The sequence below is a fragment of the Sapajus apella genome, unplaced genomic scaffold (assembly GCF_009761245.1).
Source record: "Sapajus apella isolate SASKATOON/1434 unplaced genomic scaffold, GSC_monkey_1.0 scaffold69, whole genome shotgun sequence".
In the NCBI taxonomy this organism is placed as follows: Eukaryota; Metazoa; Chordata; class Mammalia; order Primates; family Cebidae; genus Sapajus; species Sapajus apella.
This window is the reverse complement of record NW_022437009.1, coordinates 104,427-128,620: the sequence shown is the minus strand read 5'-3', so window position 1 is coordinate 128,620 and position 24,194 is coordinate 104,427. Positions and strand designations below refer to the sequence as shown.

The 24,194-nt window shown below is 39.9% G+C and overlaps 1 protein-coding gene across 4 annotated transcripts in view; it reads left to right on the top strand.

Moving 5' to 3' along the window:
- NOTCH2 (notch receptor 2) overlaps window positions 1-24,194 on the top strand; it is a 195,371-nt gene that overhangs the window by 108,649 nt on the left and 62,528 nt on the right. For all 4 annotated transcript variants that reach the window (XM_032249562.1, XM_032249563.1, XM_032249560.1 and 1 more), the window contains 4 exons: window positions 4,135-4,257; window positions 21,561-21,794; window positions 23,028-23,183; window positions 23,641-23,829. In XM_032249562.1, coding sequence (XP_032105453.1) covers window positions 4,135-4,257; window positions 21,561-21,794; window positions 23,028-23,183; window positions 23,641-23,829 — 702 coding nt within the window. The remainder of the gene's footprint in view (window positions 1-4,134; window positions 4,258-21,560; window positions 21,795-23,027; window positions 23,184-23,640; window positions 23,830-24,194) is intronic.

Genomic DNA, 24,194 nt, shown 5'->3' with positions numbered 1-24,194 from the left:
TCTGAAAATGGAAAGATAAGGGTGTTTCCTTGAAATATGCTGTTCTGTGTGGGGCCGACAGGTTTGAAAAACGTTTTTCTGTTCCCTGCCCTCATTGCCATCATTAATCAGTTAAGTGGCCCATGGTTTTGTAACAGCACAGTCTTAAAATGCTTCTCTGGAGTTTAATTTCTCTCCATTTGACCTTTTAAGGATGTGAATTGGCTTTAAGCAGTAGACTCCCTTTAGCCTCTCTGTGAATCAGCTACACCCATCCCACCCACGGGTCTGGAAACTTGTCTGTTTACCTTTCCCTAAAAACTTAAGATATATTTTTAAGAAGTGCCTTGTAACTTTTCATATAGTCATTCCCTTGCTTTGGGTAGACTGTTTCTTACAAGAATTTGGTTGATCTTTCCAAAAAGTTCTGTATCTCTATTTTTAAACCATAAATCCTGTCTTAATTTTGGAGGAGAACTGATTTGGCTTGGATTTTCTCAGACATGGGAACTTTTGACCAAAGTTTGTGTTTTTACATTGTCAAAAGGGAACTCCTGGATCCCAGAAAACATATGGACTGCAATTGGGTAAAGTTTCTGGTTAAGTACTTATTCCTACTTATTAGCCATTTAATCTTGGGCAAGTCAGCCATGCGGCCCTCAACTTCCTCATCTGTAGCATAAAAGGATTAGACCATCTCTAAGGGTTGCCATAATACCACTAACAAATATTAATATTAGCTAATATGTGTAAGACACTGTGTTTAGTGTGTTTTCCCTTAATACAATAGCTTTATTGAGATATAATTTATATACCATACAATTTACTTTTTAAAAAAGTACACAATTAAAAAATTTTAGTATAGTCCCAGATTGAAGTAGCAATCATCACAAACAATTTTAGAATATTTTTATACATAAAAAGAAACCCTTTACCCATATCAATTACTCTCCATTCCTCCTACCTCCCTCTCAGCCCTGGTAGGCAACTACTAGTCTGTTTTCTGTCTCTATTTGCCTCTTCTGGACATTTCATACAAATGGAAGCATGCAGCATGTAGTAATTTGTGGTAGCCTCTTTCACTTAGCATGAGGTTTTCAAAGTTCATTCATGTGGTCGCATATATCAGTACTTCATTCCTTTTCATGGCTGAATAACATTTGATCATATGGATTTACCACATTTTATCATTTTATTTATTATCAGTTGATTGACATTTGAGTTGATTCTACTTTTTGAGTATTATGAATAATACTGTTATAAACATTCTTGTATAATTTTTTGGTGGACATATATCTTCATATTTCTTGGGTATATACATAGGAACAGAATTACTGTATCAGATGGTAATGGCATTTAACCTTTTCAGGAACTGTCAAACTGTTCTGAAGTGGGTACATTCCAAACAGCAGTATATGTGAGTTCCAGTTTCTCCACATCCTCATCAACACTTGTTATTGTCTGTCTTCTTTATTATATTCATCCATAATATGAAGTGTTTATCTCATTGTGGTTTTGATTTACATTTCCCTGATGATTGATGATTTTGAACATCTTTTCTTATGCTTATTAGTAATTATGTATCTTCTTTGGAGAATGTCTCTTCAGATCCTTTACCTACTTTATAATTGGATTATCTTTTTATTATTAAACTGTAATAATTTTTTAATATATCCTAAATACAAGTTTTATCAGATAATACGATTTGCAGATATTTTCTGTCATTCAGCTTGCTCTCTTTTCACTTTCTTGATGATATCCTTTTCTGCCCAAATGTTTTTAACTTGATGAAATACAATTTTTTTTTCTTTTGTTGCTTGTGCTTTTGGTCATATTTGTGGAAGCTTTGCTCATCCCAAGTTACAAGGATTTACTATTTCTAAGTGATTTATCATTTTAGTGCCTACCTTTAGCTCTTCAATCCATTTTGAGTTAATTTTTATGTGTGAGGATGGAGTCTAACTTCATTCTTTTGCATGTGGATATTTAGTTGTCCCAGGACCATTTGTTGAATTAAGTTCTGTTTATCTAATTCATGTAATGTTTATGATAACCCTTTAAGGTAGGTCCTGTTAATTCCCTAAGAAAGTTTAAGTATCTTCCCCAGGTTCACTCAGTTATTGCATGGCAAGGCTGAGAGTTAAACCTAGGCAGTTTGGCCCCATGCTTTTAGCCATGAAATAACTGTCTTTTCTACCTCCCTTCTTACCTACCTACCTATTGACAGGGAAGAAGTACCTCAACAGTAGTCAATCAGTTATAAAAAGAAAACACTTTGTTTCTTTTCTGTTGTGGTTATGCTGAAATGCCTCTGCTTTTTTAATTTGCCTGTGTTTGGTGAATTCAGTTAGTTGTAACATTGGCTAATATAAAGTTAGAGTCACAGTTTCTATTCCTTATAGTTTAGCTACAAAGTCTTTACTGCCTCCCCAAAACCCTAGTCAACTGTATTTAGTCTTACTCATCAGAGAGATCAAGTTAGGGGGAAGATGGTCATCCACATTCTGATACACCACCAAACCTCTCAAGTTTAACAGTGGTAGGCCAGGAACCCTATTTCCCCAACAATCTAAAACTAATCTAAACATTTCCAAAGAATGTCTTCATCAAGAGCAGCAGACTAGGAGCAAAGACCCTAGCTCAAGGACCTGGTAGGCGCAGGATGCTGCAGGGTGGGCTTCAGTGGTTCATCATTTTCTGGCTTGTTAGTCTATTTGTAAGACTCATGTTTCTGTATGAGTAATATGATACATTTTTAAAATTTGAGTATATTTTCAGTCTTTTTCAGGCTTGCTTAATGATTCATCTGCTTAAATGGACTGAGTACCAAATACTTGGAGAAATATAATTTTCTTCAATAAAGCCTTCAGTGATTTCTGTCTTCCATAGAGTGATTTCTTTTGATTTTTGCCTAATGTTTTTGGTCACTCCATTTATGCTTATTTACGTGTCTGCCATTGTGTTAAGAGAAACCAGTCATGGTCTAGTGTTAACAGAGCAGGTGTAGAATACCACAGAAACTTATAGTAGGGAGTAAAGCAGAGTGTGATTGACGTCTGTCCCACTCATCAGGCTGTAAATGCCACAAAAGCAGGGACTCAGTGCTGTATCACCAGTGCGTAATGTAAGACCCAATAAGTATTTTGAGTGAGAGAGAGGAACCTTAAGGGAGATTTTGAGGAAGCCAAATATATAATCATACTATATTCAAATAGGAGAATATTTAGAATAGAAGCTGGTAGTCTTCTGTTTAATTAGCTCAGGGGTTTGGTAGCAAGGAAGGAGAAAGGAAGAAGCCCAAAATGTAAACTACAGAGAACCACAATGTGGACAGTTAGAGTGAAGTTTGGTGTGCTAGTTTCATTTTTCATACAAGAAAAAATCAAGAGGAAGGAAGCAGTGCTATAAGTTTAGAGAAGAGCCAGATGAATTAGAAATGCTGGCAAGCTTAATTAGTAATAATGCCACCCAATTTTCAGATACCTTTTAACATTTGTATAGCACTTTACTCATGGTGTGGCAGTTATAATTTGAAAGACAGGCTAGGCCAGTGGAATTAGCCGCATTTTTTACAGGTGAGGAAGCTGATGCAGAACTTTAGCTTGCCATGCACTAATAGCATGCAGGTGCTGAGACTGAGACTTGACCCATTCTTCACACTTTAAGCTCAATGTTTTTCCTATCTCCTCCCCCTCTTTCTTCCCCAACTGGCTTGGAGGCTTCCTAGCAATCATTCAAAGAAAAAAAAATAAAAGGAACTTAAATTGAATTAGGTGATTTTTAATCTGTTCTTCCCATTAGTCTGGTGTGGAGCTGGGGAAAATCTAATACCCTGTGTTTTTTAGAATCAGTGAATATCTCTGTCCCAAGTAGACATTTATTACCCTGGGATTTTATTTCATGAAAACATTTTGAAATGTTTGTGAGGTGACTATGAAGGCATGCCATTGGCACAGTGAGTCATTTCACTGTCTAGCTATGCTTGAGGCCAGAGAAAATTGGGGATTTTTCATATGGTAAGTCCTGGGTGAGCAGCTGTTGAACTGAAGTCATGAAGCAGGTCTATTCTAATTAATAACCATGTTTTGTGGGAACAGAGCAGGTTGTTTCTTCTGTATGAGATTCCATCATTTTGTTTTGTTCTTCATTTACCAGGTTTTGAAGGGAACACCTGTGAGAAGAATATTGATGACTGCCCTAACCATAAATGTCAGAATGGAGGAGTTTGTGTGGATGGGGTCAACACTTATAACTGCCGTTGTCCTCCACAATGGACAGGTATGTACAGTGTGGAGAATCCACCAGAATGGGGTATGGATTGGTAACCAGAAGAGGACTGTTTTTTAAAATATCAGTAACAAATATAGGTCTGCTCTGGGACCAGTGTATGAACTGAGCAGGATCTCCATGCTAGATCATTGCTTGTTGTGCTAACCTCATACATTCTCCTATGTTCACTCAAGGACATTTTCACAGGTATTATTGGGCAGCAACTCTGAACTCAGCACCATGCTAGATGCTCTGGCAGGTATGAGAGAAGAGCATTACTGGTGCAACCTAAGCTTATTATCTGTGAAAAGCAGCATATTACCTAGAACATTACTAGAACATAGTAGATGCTTAATAAATATTAAAGAGGAAAAAGAATCCTGAAATGGTAAAATAAATTGTACAGGCTATAAGAGGTCAGAGCTTATTGTTTGTTCATGGACAGAAATCTGTCCCATCTTAATGTCATGTCCTATAACTAGGCAAAGTGTTGGGCAGGTAGTCTTAATGACATTATTTTTATGATATGCATCTTACATTTTTTTTCTATCCCTTTTTGCACACATAACGAAAATGTGTTTTTTTTTTTTTTCCTCTGACATTAGAAGAATAGTCTTGCTTAATTTTACAGCCTCTTGGAAGTTTCTCATGTAGTCGTAGGCAGGTTGAGTGAGTTGTGCAGGCACGTGATTCTTATTTCTCCTTGTATCTGTTTATCTACTGAAAGTAGAGATAATTAAGAACTGATTAAGGGACTAAGAGTTGGGCCTTTTGAGAGAAATTAATTTAATGTGGAAACCCAGCGGGAAGTTAGTATCATAAGAAAAAAATACAGTGATGGACTGTCCTCTACAAAGAAAGTTTGATGCTGAGTGCAGCTGTTACTACCTGGTATTTTTTAGTGTCTCTGATGCGCTTTTTAAAATCTGTAGCCGCTAATTATTTAGAGTACTCTTTAGAGCTATAGGCTATGAATAGAAAAAGATAAAAAGTGTTTAAAAATCCGGTAACATGACTTCCTGGGAGGCCAAACATTTCTGCTTTTAATCCCCAAACTGTTCCTTTTAATACCTTCTCATCAGGTTTTCCTAGAATTGGGATATCCCCTAGAATTTCTTCATGGGGTCTTGATCCTAGAACTTCACTTCCTACCCCTCTGTACTTTTTGTCATATTCTCTCTTCTAGTTTTTGCCATTTTTCTATGGTAGATTTTTCAGAGGCTATTTTTTTCAATCTAAAAAATTACTGTAATTAAATGATAAATAGTAACTAATTACATGACAAAAATAGGAAAAATTTGTTTTTGTTTTCCTCTTTTTAATGATCCTTACAGTATTGGACAGGATGAGATACTTGCTAAGAACTTGACTAAGGCCGGGCGCGGTGGCTCACGCCTGTAATCCCAGCACTTTGGGAGGCCAAGGCAGGTGGATCACAAAGTCAGGAGATTGAGACCAGCCTGACCAACATGGTGAAACCTCGTCTCTACTAAAAATACAAAAATTAACTGGGCCTGGTGTCACTGCCTGTAATCCCAGCTACTTAGGGGGCTGAGGCAGGAGAATTGCCTGAACCTGGGAGGCGGAGATTGCAGTGAGCTAAGATTGTGCCATTGCACTCCAGCCTGGGCAACAGAGTGAGACTTTGTCTCAAAAAAAAAGAACTTGACTACATTCAGATTTCTCCCATGTCCTGTGAGAGAGTGACTGCGTAGTACTGAGGCTTCTGATGCCAGTGAAGATTACGGAATCTTCTGAAGCATTTTTATATCGTTGCTTGTTTTTATTTGATACTACATTTGGTTTCTTGCTTTTATATTAATTAGGAAGGCTTTCTCTTGGGGGAAACTTTCCCAGTGAAATGATATTTTATTCAAATTTCTTAGCCCAGGACATTTAATAAATGCCTCTCTTTGATAGAAGTCCTTATAAGATGTTTCTGTTTTTATATTTTCCAAAAAGGGTGGTGGAGGTCATGGGTAAGTTTAATGTGGCAATTTTATTCCCTTTGATCTGCTGTCTGTCATTTAGAGTGACCGTCAGTGTTTTGTTACTCATCACAGGTTTTCTTCTTCACTCATACCAATTCTTTGATTCCCAATGACAAGCTTTGTTTTTGCCCTGCTCATCATCAACAGGATAAAGTCTAAGGTCCTTCCTCTGTTATATGAAGCCTTTCATGGCCTCAGCCCTGTCTGCTTCCCCAGTCTCCGTCTCATGCATCTAGCAGCATACCCTAGCAGTTCTCTGCTCCCAGTTCTCCTGTGTGTACTGCATAGTGCTTCACATCCTGTGTCTTCATTGATACCATTATTTTTCTCTAGGTTTTCCTTCTCCACTCCTCCCTCATTTTTCTTTTCATTTTTTGCATGCCTGACTGAGATCAAGTGGTTACCTCCTTCAGGAAGGCTTCCCTGATATCTCTCCAGGCTGAGCTAAATGTTCTCTGAACTCCCTTAGTACCCCACGTATTCCCCCGTGATAACACTTACTGCTTTTATATTGGTATTATTATATGCTTGATGTGAGGGATATACCAAGTTATGGAGCAGTTGGACTATTGATGTCAGCAGTTTCTAGCACTTTTTACAGACCTTTGTTCTCAGTAGCATGTAGCTGAGCTATTTACCATCCCAGCCCCATCCCATCTGTCTTTCTCTGTAAAGAGAAAAACAGAAGGAAAATTTTGTGTCATAAGGTTTCTATTTCTACTGATATTAGATCTATAAATTCAGATTAGTATTTTCTGTGTTACACAAATTAAAGAAATGAACAGAGCAGCAATCTAATAGGAGTTGACTAATGTTTATTAGCATCCAAATAGTGTGCTAATTACAATGTTTAATTTTGTATAATCTTTGCAATAACTCTGTTAGACACAGAGTTTAAATATCTGTTTTTTCAGATGATGATGCATATTTAAAGGGTTAAATAATTTGCCCAAGACGCATAGTGGTTGGGTTAGGGTTTGAATCTAGGCTTGTTGAACTCCAAATATGTGCTCAAATCTGTGGTCTTTTTTCTATAAAAAATTGATTTTATGAGTTGTCTTTGTTTATTTTAAAAACTTGGGTCTTTTTAATAGACTGAATGTTTCATTTATAATTTCATTATGCTAAGATTTGGTGATTTAGTCCTTGTGTTTTCCTTTTTAAGAACCTAGCTGGTTACTTTGAGGTTAGAAGTTAACATTATGTGAATGCTTTGGATTCAGTCTGATGCGTTTTCACTGGGCCTTATTACAACTTTGTTCAGAATTCCTTTTACAATTTCCAACTGTACAGTGGAAGCATTAACTATTTGGTCTGGCTTTTGACAAAATGAAAAAGGAGGGGATGGGGCAGTGAGGTGAGGAAGTGAAGTTGCCAGCTATCTGAAAAAGAATGACTATGACTATGTGGCTGAAAAAGGGCATTAATTTTAAACAAATGGAGATTTGGAAATTTGCCATGCTTTTAATGAGAAGAGGCCGATAGTTATGACTTTATTTTGTAAGTACATATACATAAAAGACTTGGTGTTTTGTAGCAAGTTCTAGACTTCAAGATGAGCAGAAATTTTTCCAACTCTATTCATGGTTTGATTTGGGGTAAGTCAGCCTCCTTTTCTCAGAAGCCTTTATTTGCTATTATCTCTTTCTTGGGACGTTGAAACAATAAAAAAATGCAATAAAAAGTTTATCTTTTTATTTGTTCTGCAAACAGCTATTATGCTGAACATTCTCAATTCTATATGTTCTATATGGTGGCCACTAGTTTCATCTTGCTATTGAGCATCTGAAATATGGCTAATTGACAGTTACAACACATCTCAGTTATGGCCAAGCACGGTGGCTCAGGCCTCTAATCCCAGCACTTTGGGAAGCTTAGGTGAGTGGATTTCTTGGGCCCAGGAGTTTGAGATCAGCCTGTATAACATGGCAAAACCCTGTCTCTACAAAAAATACTAAATTAGCTGGGTGCGGTGGCATGCACCTGTAGTTCTGGCCACTCTGGAGGCTAAAGTAGGAGAATCACCTGATCTCAGGAGGTTGAGGTTCCAGTCAGTTGTGATGATACTGCTGCACATACCACCCTGGAGGACAGAGCAAGACCAAGAACCTGTGTCAAAAAAAAAAAAAAAAAAAAAAAGGAAAGAAGGAAAAAGAAAAAAGGACTTCATATGGGGAAAAAAAAGATATCTTTTTAATAACGTTTAAATGTTGATGAGATGCTGAAATAACACATTTTGGTACATTGAATTAAATACAATATAAAGATGAGTTTCCCCTATTCCTTTTTAAATATTTTAGTAGCCACCGGAAAATTTGAAATTATGTCTGTGACTCTCACTATATTTCAGTTGGGCAGCATTATTTCAGATGCAAACATGGTCTGTAGGTGTTACCATTGCTGCTGCTCTGTGGGAGCATCTGTTCTAGCCCTGAGGTAGAGGAATGGATGGTTTCCCCGTTGCCTATGGCAGAACTCTGTTATACCCCGCTGCAGGCATTTTAACCTACTTGGCTGTCTAATTAGTGTTTGTTTGTGGCTTCCAAAACTCTCACTCCTGTGGACTAGCTTAAGCTCAGATGGAAAAAAGGAATTGGTTTTAGAGAGTGTGTGTGTGTGGAGATGATTTACTTCTTTATATGAATTGTTTTATAGGGATAAGCCTAAATACCTGGATGTTTCTTTAGGAAATAGAAATAGACCTGAGGGTTGGATGAAGATAGAGCACAAATGTCTTTACTATACTGTATTTGGCCTCAGGCCATCTTATCAGAGAAGTTCTGCTCTGGCAGATATCCATTTAAGGAAAAAAAGTTTTTAAAGGGCTCAAAATTTATTAGAGCAGTGTAGATTAATGTTTTGTCTACATAGACTATTTGATTTTTCTTTTTAAAGGTTCATTTCCTTCAGAATTAAAGTTGACCCAAAGCTCAACTCACAAATTCTCTCTGTGGCTGCTTTTGACTTTGAGCTCACTTCTGGGGCAGATGTGATTTATTTTCCTGTGCTTGTTATTAATCCAGAAATGTAATTTCAGCATGGTCTTGAAATAGTGCTCTGGGACATGAATCAGAAATGAACAATGGAAGTTAGGTGGATATCATTTGAAAAAAAATGGACCATACTTTCTCTGAGCTCTCCTTTACAGTGTGATGAGCCTCAAGAGCTGGGGGAGGTTTCCATTGCTGTCAGTGCTCCCATTTCAGTAAAAATGTTTGGTGTGAATTGGCAAGTACACTCACCAGACGTGGCGCATGAGCTCCTTGTGTCTGGGAATGGAGATTTTCATGATGGTGCTTTCATTTTGAGCTAGGTATTCCTGTCTCAGTCCAGCCTGTAGCTGGTGATGAGTTATTCTCTAGAGTGAGGCTTTCTCACAACCATTTTTCTACCTTTTTTAAAAAGACTGTAGGGATGGAGCTTTTTGATTGAGAGGAAACTACTTAATTGTATCTGGGACTGCAAAGTTATTCTCATTTATATTCTGCATGGAGGAATGGGAAAATGCATCTCATATTTCAGTTTCTCTGCTGTCAACCTGATGGTGAGGACTCCATATATAATAAGCCTGTTCTCTGAATTCTACCTCCTCACTCCAATTTTAGTTTCCTGTCAGTTGGGCAGATCGCCAGAATGCTAACCTGAAGCACCCTTGCCCCAGATGTCCCAGAGTTGATTAGTGGCGCTGTTGGTGGAAACAAGAATGAGTGAATAGTCTAGCCCCACATGCAGGAGGTGAGGCTGCAGGATCTTTCGTGCCCTGCAGTCCAGGCCTCAGGGTGTAGCCTTGGCTGTGTTACAGGCACGGTCCAGTTTAACGTATTGGCTCCTTAAGACCCCATGGAATGGTTGTAGATGTTTACAGATATTTTTTGAACAACTATTGCACAGAGTATATTATGCTGGATACTGTAAGAGACATAAAGAAAATTTTCTATTTTAAGAGTGGTAAAATTGACTAGGAAGAAATAAGAAAGTCCACACATAACCACACTAGAATCTGGAAGAACCAGGGTAGGAATTAGGAAGCATCTGAGTACTTGGTGGGGTAAGGAAGGAGCTGACTGAGAAGAGTGAACTTTGTTTTGAGTCTGAGTAATGGGAGAATGTGGGAACTATTGACAGAGATGGAGAAGTAGGGTGGAGATGATGGTAAGTTAGAGATGAGTTTTCCAGTGAAAAACAGGAGCTCAGAATACAGGCAGGGGCGAGAGACTCAGATTTGTAGTCTCTTTTTGGTTACCATGGAATGTGTGAAGTCTGTGAGAGAAAATGGATGGAGTGATAAGAACAGAGGATTTGGACCTGAAGTTATGAGAAACGTCCGCGCTTCAGAAAATGGATGAGGAAGGGGATCCAAAGAAGAAAAGCGAGAAAAGGGGAGGTTTGATGGGTGGGAAGAGAGCTCAGCCGTACATCCTTGAGTCAAAGGGTGCAGCCTTAGAAGCTTGCCCTGAACTCAACTCCCCACACCTCTGAGGCAGCTCCTGTCATGTTTTACTACTCTTACTGGGCTATGTGCTCAGAGCCTATCAGCCTCTGCAAGGCAGGAAACTGCTCTTACTTATTTTGACAATCCAAGGACTGATTTTAACAAAGCATAGTTATTAATAAGTCACAACCAGCAGACTCAGATATGAATGGTAACTGCAAAATGTTCATCAGAATATTTGAGGAATTAGAAATCTTCTGAAATATAGTTTTAATATAAACAAGAGAAAGAAACTGAATTACAGGAAGTTAAAGAAAAACATAGGCTTGGGGAAGGGGGAAGGGAAGAAATGACTTTAGATCACTGTGTAAGATTTTACACAACTTAAAAGGAAGAGAAAGAGAGAGAAAGACAGGCAGGGCTATAGGAGATAGAAACTTTATTCATCTCATTGACCATAGAGCCTTGGCTACACTGAGAGCTAAGGCAGCTCAAAGGGCTTTGGCTAATGAAGTGGATTATTGGGAGAGGTTTACTCTTACAGGTTTTAATAGGGAATAAATTAGGTAAGATGTCTTCTGGAAATATGAAAAGAAGAAGATCGGGAAGTTATAGTCAGACAGTAGAAGTATCAAGTTTGAGATCTTTTAGGAGAACAGTGAGTGTCTTATAATGGGGTGCGGAATCTGAGCGTTCTTGTGATATGGAGTGGATATGGAAGTCTATAAAGTTGAGAAAAGTAAGAGCTGTTGACTCAGATGACTTTACTGGTCCTCAACCCAGATGTTGATTTCATGGGAGACAGGAGAGGAAAGAGTGAGAATATAAACCATGTGCTTGTCACTCTAGGAAGAGGAAATTGGTCCATGAGAACAAGAGACTGTAGGTGATAATTTATATTACCCTATGTCTTTAAAAAAATTTTTTTTAAAGGACTTAAATTCATCTATCTACTTTTCATGTCAGAAATTAGAGTGTATTTATTGATTTGTTTCTCTTGAAGATGACGATTAGCATTCTTTTAGTTCTCATATCTTTCATTCACTCCCTAGATTTTGTATAAATAATCTGGGTTTCAATGTTTATATTATTATTGTCAAGTTTATAAACATTTGTGTATTCTTTAAAATTATTTTTGATATTTACAGTTTATAACCCAATTTATAGTATTTTCAACTTAGTTGTATGTGCTGCTTGTTTTGTGTTGACTATCAGTACAATTATGTCACAACATTTTTATTTCTGAGTTCCTTATTTTCATTAACATTTTAGCTAAATAAGTATCTTTCAATAATTTTATTTCAGAGAAGTTACATGTTGGAGCCATTTGGTTACTCAAAATGTCTCTTTTGATTTAGTTGCCTTAATACACAAGTTGTATCTTGGCTAGATGTCAAATTCTCGGGTCATGAATTAATTCTCATCAAATTCTTAGACCTTGTTCCTTTGTGTCTTCCAGTGACTATTATAGGGAAATACAGTGTCAGTTGAGTGTTTCTTCCTTTTTGTAAGTAACACTAGGCTCCCTGTTCTTTTTTTCATATGTTGTAGAGTTCTCAGGAAAACCTATTATCTTTGTATTAGGTTTTCATTCTTTCTTCTGCAAAGCTAAAATCTCTCTTGATAATTTAATCTGCTCAGTTTTTGTTTTGTGTTCTGTGAGAGCTCTCTTAAGGTTCTTCTTTGTAACATTGACTTATATTTCTTCATTGTCAATTCATTCCTTTATAGATTCTTCTGCCTGCCTCTTAGCCCCTTTCATCAGAGATTGATGTCCTATATTATTTTTTATTTCTTTGTAGAACATAAATATGTCTAAATGTCTTGAGCATACAGAACCAGCTCTTTCTAAAATGTATCAGCTCCTGGAAGTGAATAATTTCCCCAGTATGCTTTTCATCAACATCTTAAGCGTTACATTCTCCATGTTTATGTTGTAGAATCTTTTAATAGGTGCCATGTTGGTTTTTTTTTTTTGTTTTTTTTTTTTTTTTTCCATTTTACTCATTCTGAAGAGAGTAACTGCCTGCTCATATACAGGGAGGTGGGTGCTCTTTGGATCCCCTTACTCTCAACCTGGCTGCAACTGGTTTTTCCTCCTGTTGCAGTGAGGTGCTCTTTTATGTAGTCTGGCTCAAAAACCCAGCAGCCTAAGGTATTGGGGAGAGCCAGAAAGTGGGGCCTTCTAGCAGGAGGCAAAGTTTGGCACCACTTTCTTCTCTGTAGTGGGGTCAGTTTTATGAATGCCCAGCACTGGCCCAGCCTCCATGGCAATCCACACAGTGGCTGAGCCTGGATTCTTTCTGGTGCTGTTGCATCCAGAAAATACACTACAGTATTTCTCATTGCTGTGGCGGCCACAGGAGCCTGTACTCTGTAGTGGTTGAAGTTTTTGTTGACCTGAAGGGGTGAGGTGGAGTTCAGTCCATTCTCCTCACTGCAGTGGAGTGGAGTTTCTGAAACACACATTGCATCGAGTCATTTCTTTGCTGGAAACACTTCAGTGAGTTCTTTTTGTCTTTGGATGGAGTCCCAAGGCTGCGCATGTAACTCCCTCTCCAGCCACACCTCTCTGCACTCCCCTAATGCATTCCTTATAATTCAACCACAAGAATTTTTTTTCATTGTCTCAAATTAGCCATGCTCTTTTTTCAACTCAAGCCTATGCTTCTTTCTACCTGAAATACTCTGCACTCCACCCTTTCTCTACACACACCTCATATACTTCTTCCCTCTTGCACAACCTGGCACACTCATCCCAGGCTTTGTCTTAAAGGTTTCATTCTCTAGTTTCTCTCTATTCTCCCTGCTTTGTACTCTCAATGCAATAGGTATCTATGAAAGCACCTATCACTCTGTCTCATTGTTTGTTTGGTTATAAATCTGCGATTTGTAAGTTCTGCAGGCAGAAGCCATGGCTGTTTTGTTCTCTATTATAATCCCAGTGTGTATACTCAGAGCCTCACACATTTTGTGTGTGTGTGTACATATACATACATACATATACATATATATGTTTTAGATAAACAAGTGAGTGAATTACAGCATTAAATTTTCCAGTTGTTCCCAGCCCAACCTTTTATCTCCAAATTCAGAGTTCTTCTTACCTTTCTAAGATACTTTAGTATTTTTCTTTAGTGTGTACCAAGTTTGCACTAAATCTGTAAAACTAATTATATGTGAAGACTATATTTGACAATCAGTGTAAAGCATGTATCATCATATCTGGAAGCTAGAAATAACTCAGTACGTATGTTTTTACTGCTGAGGTCAGTAGTGGTGTTGGGGAATAAAGAGAAAACCCACCCTTCTCCCCTAGTTTCCTTTCCGTGACAGTGTTTGAAAGCAGAGGACTGCAGGAGCCCTGCCGCAGAGGGCTGACTGGGCGAGTGCCTTTAGGGAAAACTCAGGTTTCAGTCGAAGAAGGAAGTTGTCCACCTTAATGTAGAGTTGCCCTTGAGGCGTAGTTGAAGGATTAGTGGTCAAAGGCAAGGTGAAGCTGGGTGTGGCACAAAAGAGATGGAGCTTAGTGACACAAGAAGGGGACTGGGATGAGGGGTTCGTGTGTGGACTGGTGGTGTAGACAAGGGTGGTGGACACTTTGGGTAGGAACAGTATAAAGACACTCTTTGTTGCTACGAGAGGGGTGAGTTGAAAGATGATTATTTTGGGATTAGGATAACTCAGGTAAGAGAACTTGAAGCAGATAAACATTCATTTAACGACTATTTCTTGAAGCTTGGCACTGTGTTGCATGCTGGAGATTCAGTGATGAGGTAAACAGCTACCTCCCATTTCTTCGTGGCATTGACAGCTAGTGAGAAACACAGGCATAGATGGACAGTGTCCTTCTCTGTAAAATTCTGAACTGTGCTAACTGCCTTGCAGGAAACATAGAATGTATCTGGGGAGCATATGAACAGGCAGAACTAACTGTGTTTGGTGACAGGCAGGTCAGGTCTCTTTGAGAAGGTAACATTTTCCATAAGACAATGAGTAGGAGTTGCCGGAGAGTGAGGATAAGCATATTCCAGGCACAAGGAATCACATGTGCTAGCCACTGAGGAGGGAAAGAATGTGATGATTTTGAGGAATGAAAAAAGCCCAGAGTGGCTGGAGCTAGTGGTATTTCATGGTTAGGGTCTAGAGACACAGGTAGAAAGCACAGGGAGGTGTTAGGATTGTATCCTAAATGCAAAATAATTCATCGAAGGATTTGAAGAGGCGAGCAGCACCATCCACTTTACATGTGAAGGTCATCCTGACAGCTCTTTAGAAAAGACGCTGGTCATGATGCAGGGACAGGCCTTTGAGAAGTCCTGAGAAAGATGCTGGTGTCTAGAATCAGTGCAGGAATTTCTTGCATTTCTTCTGTATGTATGTCCTTTCCACAACTACTTTATCCCCTTAGCCACATCTGTGCTCCCAGACCGTTCTCTCAGTAGGCAGGCCCTGGACACTGCAGGGTTTATACAGAATGCTTCACACAACTTTACTCCCAGCAGGTGATGGGACACGTTGCAAGCTTGTTCTTTGTTCTTCAGCTCCAACTTCAGCAGCGTAATAGAAAGTCTCCTGTGTATAGAGCAGAGGTTTTATAGGATAGAGGTCACAAAACAGAAATATATGAAACTCCAGCACTCAGGGTCTTGGGTGACTGCTGGTTGGCAGGGCATATTGGAGACAGAGTTCTCTTGACTCAGCCATAGAGGAGAAGGTAGCAGGGTCAGGGCAAGGGCCAGCCAAGCTCATTTTTTATTTGTTCCTTTTGTGGGGATTGTTGTTGCAATGAGAGTTGACCCTTAACTGGACCAGTGATGTGATCAAACTTTTTCCCACAGACTTCACAGTTAAGAGATGACTGGGAAGGGTGAGAGCCGAGGCTCAGCAAGCTTTCTTTCTTCAATTCCTTTCTTGTCTTTCCTTTCCTTTCTCTCTGTTGTCCCCTCTGTGTTTTCTCCCATCACTTGTAGCTCCAAGTCAGATCAGTGGTTTGTGGGTGGGGCCCTTGCCTTGAGAGAACCATCATGAGCTGCTTGTGTCCCCGCAGGTTACAGCTCATAGTTGGTGACTATTTCGTGGTCTTGGCTCACTAGGAGCCTGGTGCTGATGAGGCCCAGGCCATGGTTTCTATCTCAGCACGGACCTTTTAGGTTCACCCTGTTATAGTTACTGCCACAGGCTGTGCCCATAACCTTACTTGTTCATCCTGAAGCCAGAGGATGGAGCAACAAGAAAAGATCAGCATGGAGGTGACCCTCCTGCAAAACCAAAACAGGATACGGACTTTGCTAACGGTGGGTTGGCAGTGCCGTGTCGTCTTCACTAGCAGCACTGTGAACTCCTTCCACTTTCCCCACATCCCTCAACAGTTAGCCCAGGTTGGCCTTCTTCATTTTGAAAACTAACTTGATCTGCAGCAATCTCACACCCCAAAAGCTTTTTCATCACTGAACTATTTTCACTTCTAATTCTTTTGCCAACTAATGTGCAGCATTGGACAAGTTGCTATATGTGTCAGGTCCTCGTTTCCTCCTCTGTAAAATAAGCATGTTACATTGAATGCTGTCCAAGGTTAGTTCCACCACTGACAGCAAGTGTCTAGTACAGTGGCTGGCATGGATACCGAGGTGAATGGCAGACACAGTCCTGCCCTCCTGGAGCTTATAGCAAAATGGGGGAAGAGATGGTAAAGAGTAAATGAAAACTCACAGCTTGTGATACATGCCAGTGTGGATTGAATGGAGTGGTGCAGTGGTGAAGAATCATGAGGAGATGCGCAATAGAGACCTACTCTACTGATAAGATGGGTACCTAACCTTGTGAATAAGGAGGGAAAAAATGTTTCAGGTGGATGGAGCAGCTTATGCAGAGGCACTGAGGCAGGAAAGAACTTAATGTTTGAGGAATCAACAAACGTCATTGTTGTTAGCATAAGCTGTACAAAGGGGAGGTGTAGATTTGAGTATATTTATGAGGCAAAAGTGATCAACCAGAAAATTGTCAATAGGTACAGGTTGCACGCAGTGTTTAAGTTATCAGCCAAGGATATGCTATTTTAATATTTCAGATTACCCCAGAGTCATTGTGAGAGGGTAGTTTCTAAAAACAAGTTATTTTCTTTCTCTCTTGCCCATAGGCAATGAAAAGAGCCTAACTAGCCCATTGCCTCAGTGCTGATGTTAAAAAAAATGACAGTAGCCTGCAATATCTGGCAGGTGGATATTACTGGGCAGGATAATTATCACCCTTGAAAGCTTACCTAACTGAGCTTTGTGCAACATTTTGGGAGTTCACCAGCAAAGTTTGTGTGTTGACACAGGTGATGATACATGCTGATACTTGTTTGTATTGAAGATTTAGTAGCTTGGTAGGACATGGAAACCATACAGCTCCGCTGTTTCACCAAAGGCTTTTATTTGCTAGGTAGCCTATAACTTAGTGGTCTCTCCTCCTTTCCCTACTAACATAAAGTCATTTGCTTTTAATTCCTTGTAAATTCTATTGGCCAACTTACCTTCAAACACAGTATTAATGATGTCTTTCCTCATCCTCCTTTACTTGTTGTATCAAGTTCCAAATTCATACTCACATTCAAAGCCTCAATGACCTCCAGCTTTTCCTTCTTTTAAAACCCCAGCCAGAGAATACACCCCAGTTATTTTAATATCTTTAAGACTTAATCTTGTATATCTCTGTAAATATTCTACTGCCAGCCCAGGCTGGTGCTTTCTTGCCATGGAGTAGTAGGATAAGCTCAATGACCTTAGAGCATATACTTAAGACCTCTAGGTGATCGCCAAGAACTTCACCCATTCTAATCTCTAGTGACCTTCTGCCTTTATTCCTCTCTAATACGAATGTTCCTTAATGGTCTTGTGCAGCCAGGACTTCTCAGGGTGCTGTGAGACCCTAGGATCAGGAACCTAGTGTGTAGATTGTGTTGATCACATCCAGGACTGAGTACTCAAGTCTGCTGCAGTGGAAGAGCATCAGATTTGCAGTCAGACTGATCTGGGTTTCAGTGAAGCACTCTCACTCCACTAACTGTGTGAACTTTGGAAGGTTTTGGGTTTTTTTCCTTCCTGAGCCTGAAGTTTTTTATTTTTAGGCTTCTGCATTGGTTTTCTCCTGTGCCAGGAGGGTGGTGACATGAAGGAAGTTGTATCGTAGCAGATGTTCCACTGGGAATTTTAGAATAAGCAGCTGTTACGGTCACCCTGGTTACTGTTTTTCCTATTCTGAATTATAGAACCAGTTGATAGAATTTTAATAGGGAGAAAATAATCTGGCAGAAAAGAGACTAGGAGGGAATGTGAATCTGAAGAAATGTGCCTGAACCTTAGAGAAGTGTGATTTATCCAGTAGATAATTACTTATAAGCCAGTATCTTCTTGGATCTCTAGATTTCCTTTCCCTGACAAGCACTATTGAACAGTTACCTGGTGCTAAGGTGTTCAGTGAAGGCAGTTAATCTCCAAATTTAGTCTTATTAAAAAACCAGTGAACTCTGCCTAAAAATACATTTTCCTTTTAGATGGGCGTTTGCAGTCACAAGTGTTTCCATTACCCAATTGTTTGAGTCATGATTTCAGTCCTCACCTCCTCCATCCCATCCACTTCTCCATGCCTCTGTGCCCTTGGGAAGCAAGCCCAAGATATGCAGAGATGGCTGTCAGGTTCACACCTCAGGTTGTTGTTAAGAATTTTAGAGGGAGACAGCCCCAGTTTAAATCTCGGCTGTCCTTCACTCACTTCCTTACACAGGCAAATTATTTTACCTCTCTGAGACTGTTTCCTCAGATATAAGTGAGATAATTTTTATGAGCACTCTGAGCACAGTGCTTGCTTTTCAGTAGGCAGTCAATGGCTATTGCTTTCCTTTCCCAAGATTGCCATACTTCCTTTCCAGGCATGGTTTTGTTTACCTAGTTTGTCTTGCTACATTATTTCAGTATCTGTTACAGTGCATAAGAAATGTATACAAAATAGTTTTAAACACACTGTGTCTTATAGTACCCAAAATTATCACAAAGCCTCAATAAAGAAAAATGACATCTAAATTGCTCACATTCAGCAAGCCAGTTTAGTTAGTGGACAGTGTAGATATTTGAGTTAGCATAAATATAATAGACGAGACTCAGCAATTTTCATGTTGTGGTAAGTAGCTCTTCACCTACTTCTTGGTCATGTTTTCATTTCTCAATCCCACCTGCATCCTAATAACACAGATGTCATTACTCTGAGGTACCATTTCTGCTAGTAGTATAAGACAGCAAAGTTTCTGTAATAAATGATGTCATCTGCCCTGAGGGAGATGATTGCCAGTGACTTCAGTCCCTCCCTCCTTCACTCTCTGATTCCTTTACTCACTCACTCATTCACTTACTCCCTCCCTCTCTCCTTCTCTTCTTCCCCTCACCTCCCTCCATCATTTACTGTCTCACTCCTTTCACTCACTCCCTCACACACAACCTCATTCCTTTTAAGTGTTCTTACATTCTTGTTCACCTTCTCCCTTCCTTCTTTTCTTTTTACCCTCATTACCTGCCCCATTCACTTCCTCATCCCTCACTCACTTTTTCTGTATTAGTTAATACTTTGGGTTGCAGTTGATGGAACCCATCTCAATTCAGGAAGACCTGTTGCAAGAGGCACCTCTCAGAATGTCTGTGCCACTGAGTAGGTTTACTAGTAGTTGGGCTTCAGGAACAATTGGAACCAACAACTTGACTACCACCATGGTTTGTTCTCTTTGTGTGCATCTTTTCTATTTTTCTTTTTTTGAGACAGGGTCTTGCTCTGTTGTTCAGGCTGGGGTGCAGTGGCATTATTATGGCTCAAGTGATTCTCCCACTTCAGCCTGCCCAGTAGTGCCTGCAGGCTGGTCTCTAACTTGTGGGCTCAAGTAATCTTCCTGCCTTGGCCTCTGAAAATGTTGGGTTTACAGGGGTGAGCCACTGTTCCTGGCTTTCTGTGCACTTCTGATTCACCCTTATCACGTTCTCTGCAGACCAGCCTCATCTTTTTGGTCTATGTGGCAAAGTGGTTGTAGTCCAATGATTTGGAAGAGATACAGTGACGTAGCTTGGATCAGATGCCCATCTTGGGTCAGTCAGCTATGGGCAGGAGTGTTTGATCATGTAGAGACATGGTTGCTGATATGGCTGGAGTGAGGAGATGAGCATGGAAGGATTATGCTGAGCACAGAGTTCCAGAGACATCCACATATCCATCCTGCCATCTTCGGCAGGTGGCTCTTGGCTGGGAATACAGAAGAACCCTCTAAACTGCGGCCAAGTAGAGGGGACAGATGTGCAACCAAATAAGTGTAAGAGAGTGATATTGTTTCTATAGTAATGGAGGTCAATGTTAAGAATAAAGAACAGGCAGGCAGTTAGGTTAGGTCAGACACAGCTAGCATCTGCAAGCAGTGATGGCTAACAGGCCTTCTGTAGATACATGAACCAATCAGATGGTTAGATTTTCTGGGTCTAGAGATAGCCTTGGCATTTTCTAACCACAAATACTGTGTTCTTTTTTTATTAAGAGACCTCTTCATCAGAGTGCCTTTTAAAATTATTTGTTAAGTTTTATTTACAAAAGAAGAATGAAGGACACCTTAACATATTTTTGATTTTCAACAACTTGTCATGTTTTAGAGAATTCAGATGATCTAAGTTTTAGTTCCTTTGATAGTTCTCTAAACTGTTTTTAAAAGACTTCTAACAAAACCAATCATCAATTTGTTTTATAGCTCATATGGTCTGGCCCCATCCTGCTTTTGTTAATCACAGATTCCTTGGTTGTAAGTTGAAGATTTTCTCTCATTCTTTGTTAAAGGACCCGGGAGGCTTTGCCTTAGTCCCCACTGTTCCTGCAGTAGTGGTCTGCAACCTAGCCAGATGTGGGTTTATGTTTAGCTTCCTTTAGTTTGCTCTTTTTCAGGCAGTGCATACCAGTCCTTTTTCCATCTCCTATTACATTGGGCAGGCTTTCCTTGTCTTCTTCCACAAATCCTCATCCTTTCAGTATGGGTGCGTTAGGCTGAAAACAGCTTGCTCCAATCTCACTATTCTTGGCCTTGCCCTTCACATCCATACTTTACCAGAACTTTTCAATGTCTGTTATGTCTTCTTTTCAAAGATTAGACTTCTTTTTCCAGTTACATGTAGTTTTACACAGCTATAAGAATTAATATAGACAGATTTCTTGTACCCTTTATCAAGTGTCTCTCAGTGGTAACATCATCTTACAGAACTGTTGCATATTGCAACCAGGAATTTGGCATTGATACAGTCAAGATATAGAACAATTACCCTAATGTTTGGCACATAGATTCCTTCTCATTTTTTTTTCTTTACTCATCTTTTTTTTTTCCTCAAGTTTTTTTTTTTTTTTTTACTTTAGGTTCTGGGGTACATGTGCAGATCATGCAGGATTGTTGCATAGGTACACACATGGCAAGGTGGTTTGCTGCTTCCATCCCCCCGTCACCTGTATCTGGCATTTCTCCCTATGTTGTCTCTCCCCAAACTCCCCAACCCCTCTTACTCATCTCTTACACTCTTCTTCCCTTGGTCTTCTAACTTGTAGGTTCATTGATCCAGGGATTAGTTAACTCAAGGATCCTACAGGTTTTACCTTCTTTTCGATAGGTTGGCTAAAACCTCATGTTGTCAGTTTCTAGGGGTAGTAACTGTTCTCTTCATCTTGAAATGATTTGCTCAGGGTGGTCTTAAAATTCATTTGAGGGCCTGGCTTTCTGTGAGTTCTGCCTGCCTTCATTTCAGACAGGTCACATGAAGATGAAGAGTGTGTGGGGGCTGGTATGGTACTAATCCTTTAAGACTCAAGAGCCCTAATCAAAGGTAATTTTCCCCTAAAAGGACAGTTCTGCACAGAGGATGTGGATGAATGCCTGCTGCAGCCCAACGCCTGTCAGAATGGTGGCACCTGTGCCAACCGCAATGGAGGGTTTGGCTGTGTGTGTGTCAATGGCTGGAGTGGAGATGACTGCAGTGAGAACATTGATGACTGTGCCTTCGCCTCCTGTACTCCAGGCTCTACCTGCATTGACCGTGTGGCCTCCTTCTCTTGCATGTGCCCAGAGGGGAAGGCAGGTAAGGTTAACAGAGGACGGAGCTAGAAACTGGGAAGGGGCAATACCTTTCATCCCAATAGCTGTGTTCTTTGAGTTACCATCTGTGGGAATATGTCACTCAGGACTCTTCCAGAAATGTAATCTGCTAGCCAAAGTGCTATGAAGATAGTCTTCCTCCTTAGGACTTCAGGCTCTCTTCTCAACTCTACATACCTTAGTTTTTCGTTCCAAAAAAGGAAAGTTAGTAACTATTGTCTTTGGAGCATCTGCTGAAGTCCTTAAGATCTTACACTGAAAAACCCCTCAGCTGCTAAGAGAAAGTGACTAATAAATGGATCCACAGGCTTCATATTATGAAGAAACAATCCATTTACTCAGAAGAAGTTGTAAGGAGAGAAACATTTTAGGTGCCTTCTAACCCTCAAGTCTCTGAAAATACTCCTCTCAGGGAAGATTTTGACATGCTACAAAGTTAACATTGCTCTAGCTACTAGTTCAAGGAGAAGGAGAGCAATGTAAGGGGGAAGGTGATGGGAAAAGGTAATTTAGCTGGAAGAACTTTCTGCCCGGCAGTTTTGAAATGTTCTTTGATGGATGCCTTTTCCAAAAGCCTTAGCACCAGCTTTGTGGAAGAAGCCTTAGTTACCTGTTCTTAAGTTAATTGCAGACTGGAAAAGCCAGTGAACTATATAAAACAGGAAGCCTAGTCATATCTTCAGAGACCTGGGGCCACCTGAATCAGGAATGTTGATGCTATTAAAAGGCTACTCTAGTAAAGGCTGATGATGTTCATGTGGCCCCATGATCATCAGGTAGCATAATATTGGGGAAGTAGGATTCCAGATAAAATATGGGATGTATGGAATATTTGAGACATACTAAAAATTATTTCTTGTTTATCTAAAATTCAACTGGACATCTAATTTTACTTGCTAAATCTGGCACACTATCTGGAAGATGGTTCCATTTTTCTGTCTCCCTCTTCTTCTTTTCTGGCCTATAGATGTCTCTGCCCTGGAGGAGCGGTCTAGCTGAGGGCTTAGGGCCAGAGCTCTAGGGTTGTGGTTAGGTGCTTTGATGGCGGCCAAGCGTGTCCCCAAGGTAGGTCAGGCAAAGCAGAAGTTGCCTATTAATCTCCATGTTGGATTCTGAGGAACCGATCATGAGGTTTTCCCTCCTTGGTGAAAGAGAAAGCGCTTCCCCAAGTGAGAGACATTTTCTCTTGGTTCTTCTTTGCTCCACCCTGTGACAGGTCTCCTATGTCATCTGGATGATGCATGCATCAGCAATCCTTGCCACAAGGGGGCACTGTGTGACACCAACCCCCTGAATGGGCAGTATATTTGCACCTGCCCGCAAGGCTACAAAGGGGCTGACTGCACAGAAGATGTGGATGAGTGTGCCATGGGTGAGTACCCAGAACTTATTCTATTCCGTGGAGTGTCTGTTGAGCTCAGCAAATGTTTAAACTGAAGCACATTTTACTGTAGGAGCAAGTTACACCTAAACGTCAGATTTCTCTTGCTACATGCACAGCGTTTACAACTAGGTTTTCAGTATAACCATAACCATAACCATATATTCTATTCTGGGGATTAAATGTATGAAAGGTGTGTACTTGATTCTCAATATAAAGCCCTACCTCAGTGACAGTTTGGGCAAAAACTGCAATAGCAGAAATGCATGACAGTTGAGAATACTCTGTTTTTCTTTCTTTTTAAATTAAGAGGAAAAAAATAAAAAATTGGGAATGATATTATTAAACGCCTGGCCCTGATGCTATAATCATCAGATCCTCTTCTATCATCCACATTTGTGGAAACTCAAGTGCTTTGATCCCGGTAATTGGTACTCCTGTCTTTCAGCCAACAGCAATCCTTGTGAGCATGCAGGAAAATGTGTGAACACAGAAGGTGGCTTCCACTGTGAGTGCCTGAAGGGTTATTCAGGACCTCGTTGTGAGATGGACATCAATGAGTGCCATTCAGACCCTTGCCAGAATGATGCTACCTGTTTGGATAAGATTGGAGGCTTCACATGTCTCTGCATGCCAGGTAAATGAGCCCATCAGTGTGTGGGGTCTAGAGAGGGGGGACTGCTCTGAACTTCTCTTGGTAGAGCATTCAGTATACTATTGCAGTCTCATGAGCTCTGTCAGCATTTAATTTCCTGTGCTGACTGGGGACTAGAGAAAGCCAGGGTTCACAAGCAAACTTTCCTTACTTGAGGAATAAGGCAGTGCTAGAGTTCATCAAGCTATGTAGGCCAAATTAAACAAGCCTGTTACATCAAAATCCACATATATATAATAGAAATTTTCAAAAAAAAATTTCTACTTTTTGAAAACTAGCAAGCTTTTATGATACCTTAATATAATTATAAATACCATACTATTCCATTTACAGAAGTAAATTTTATC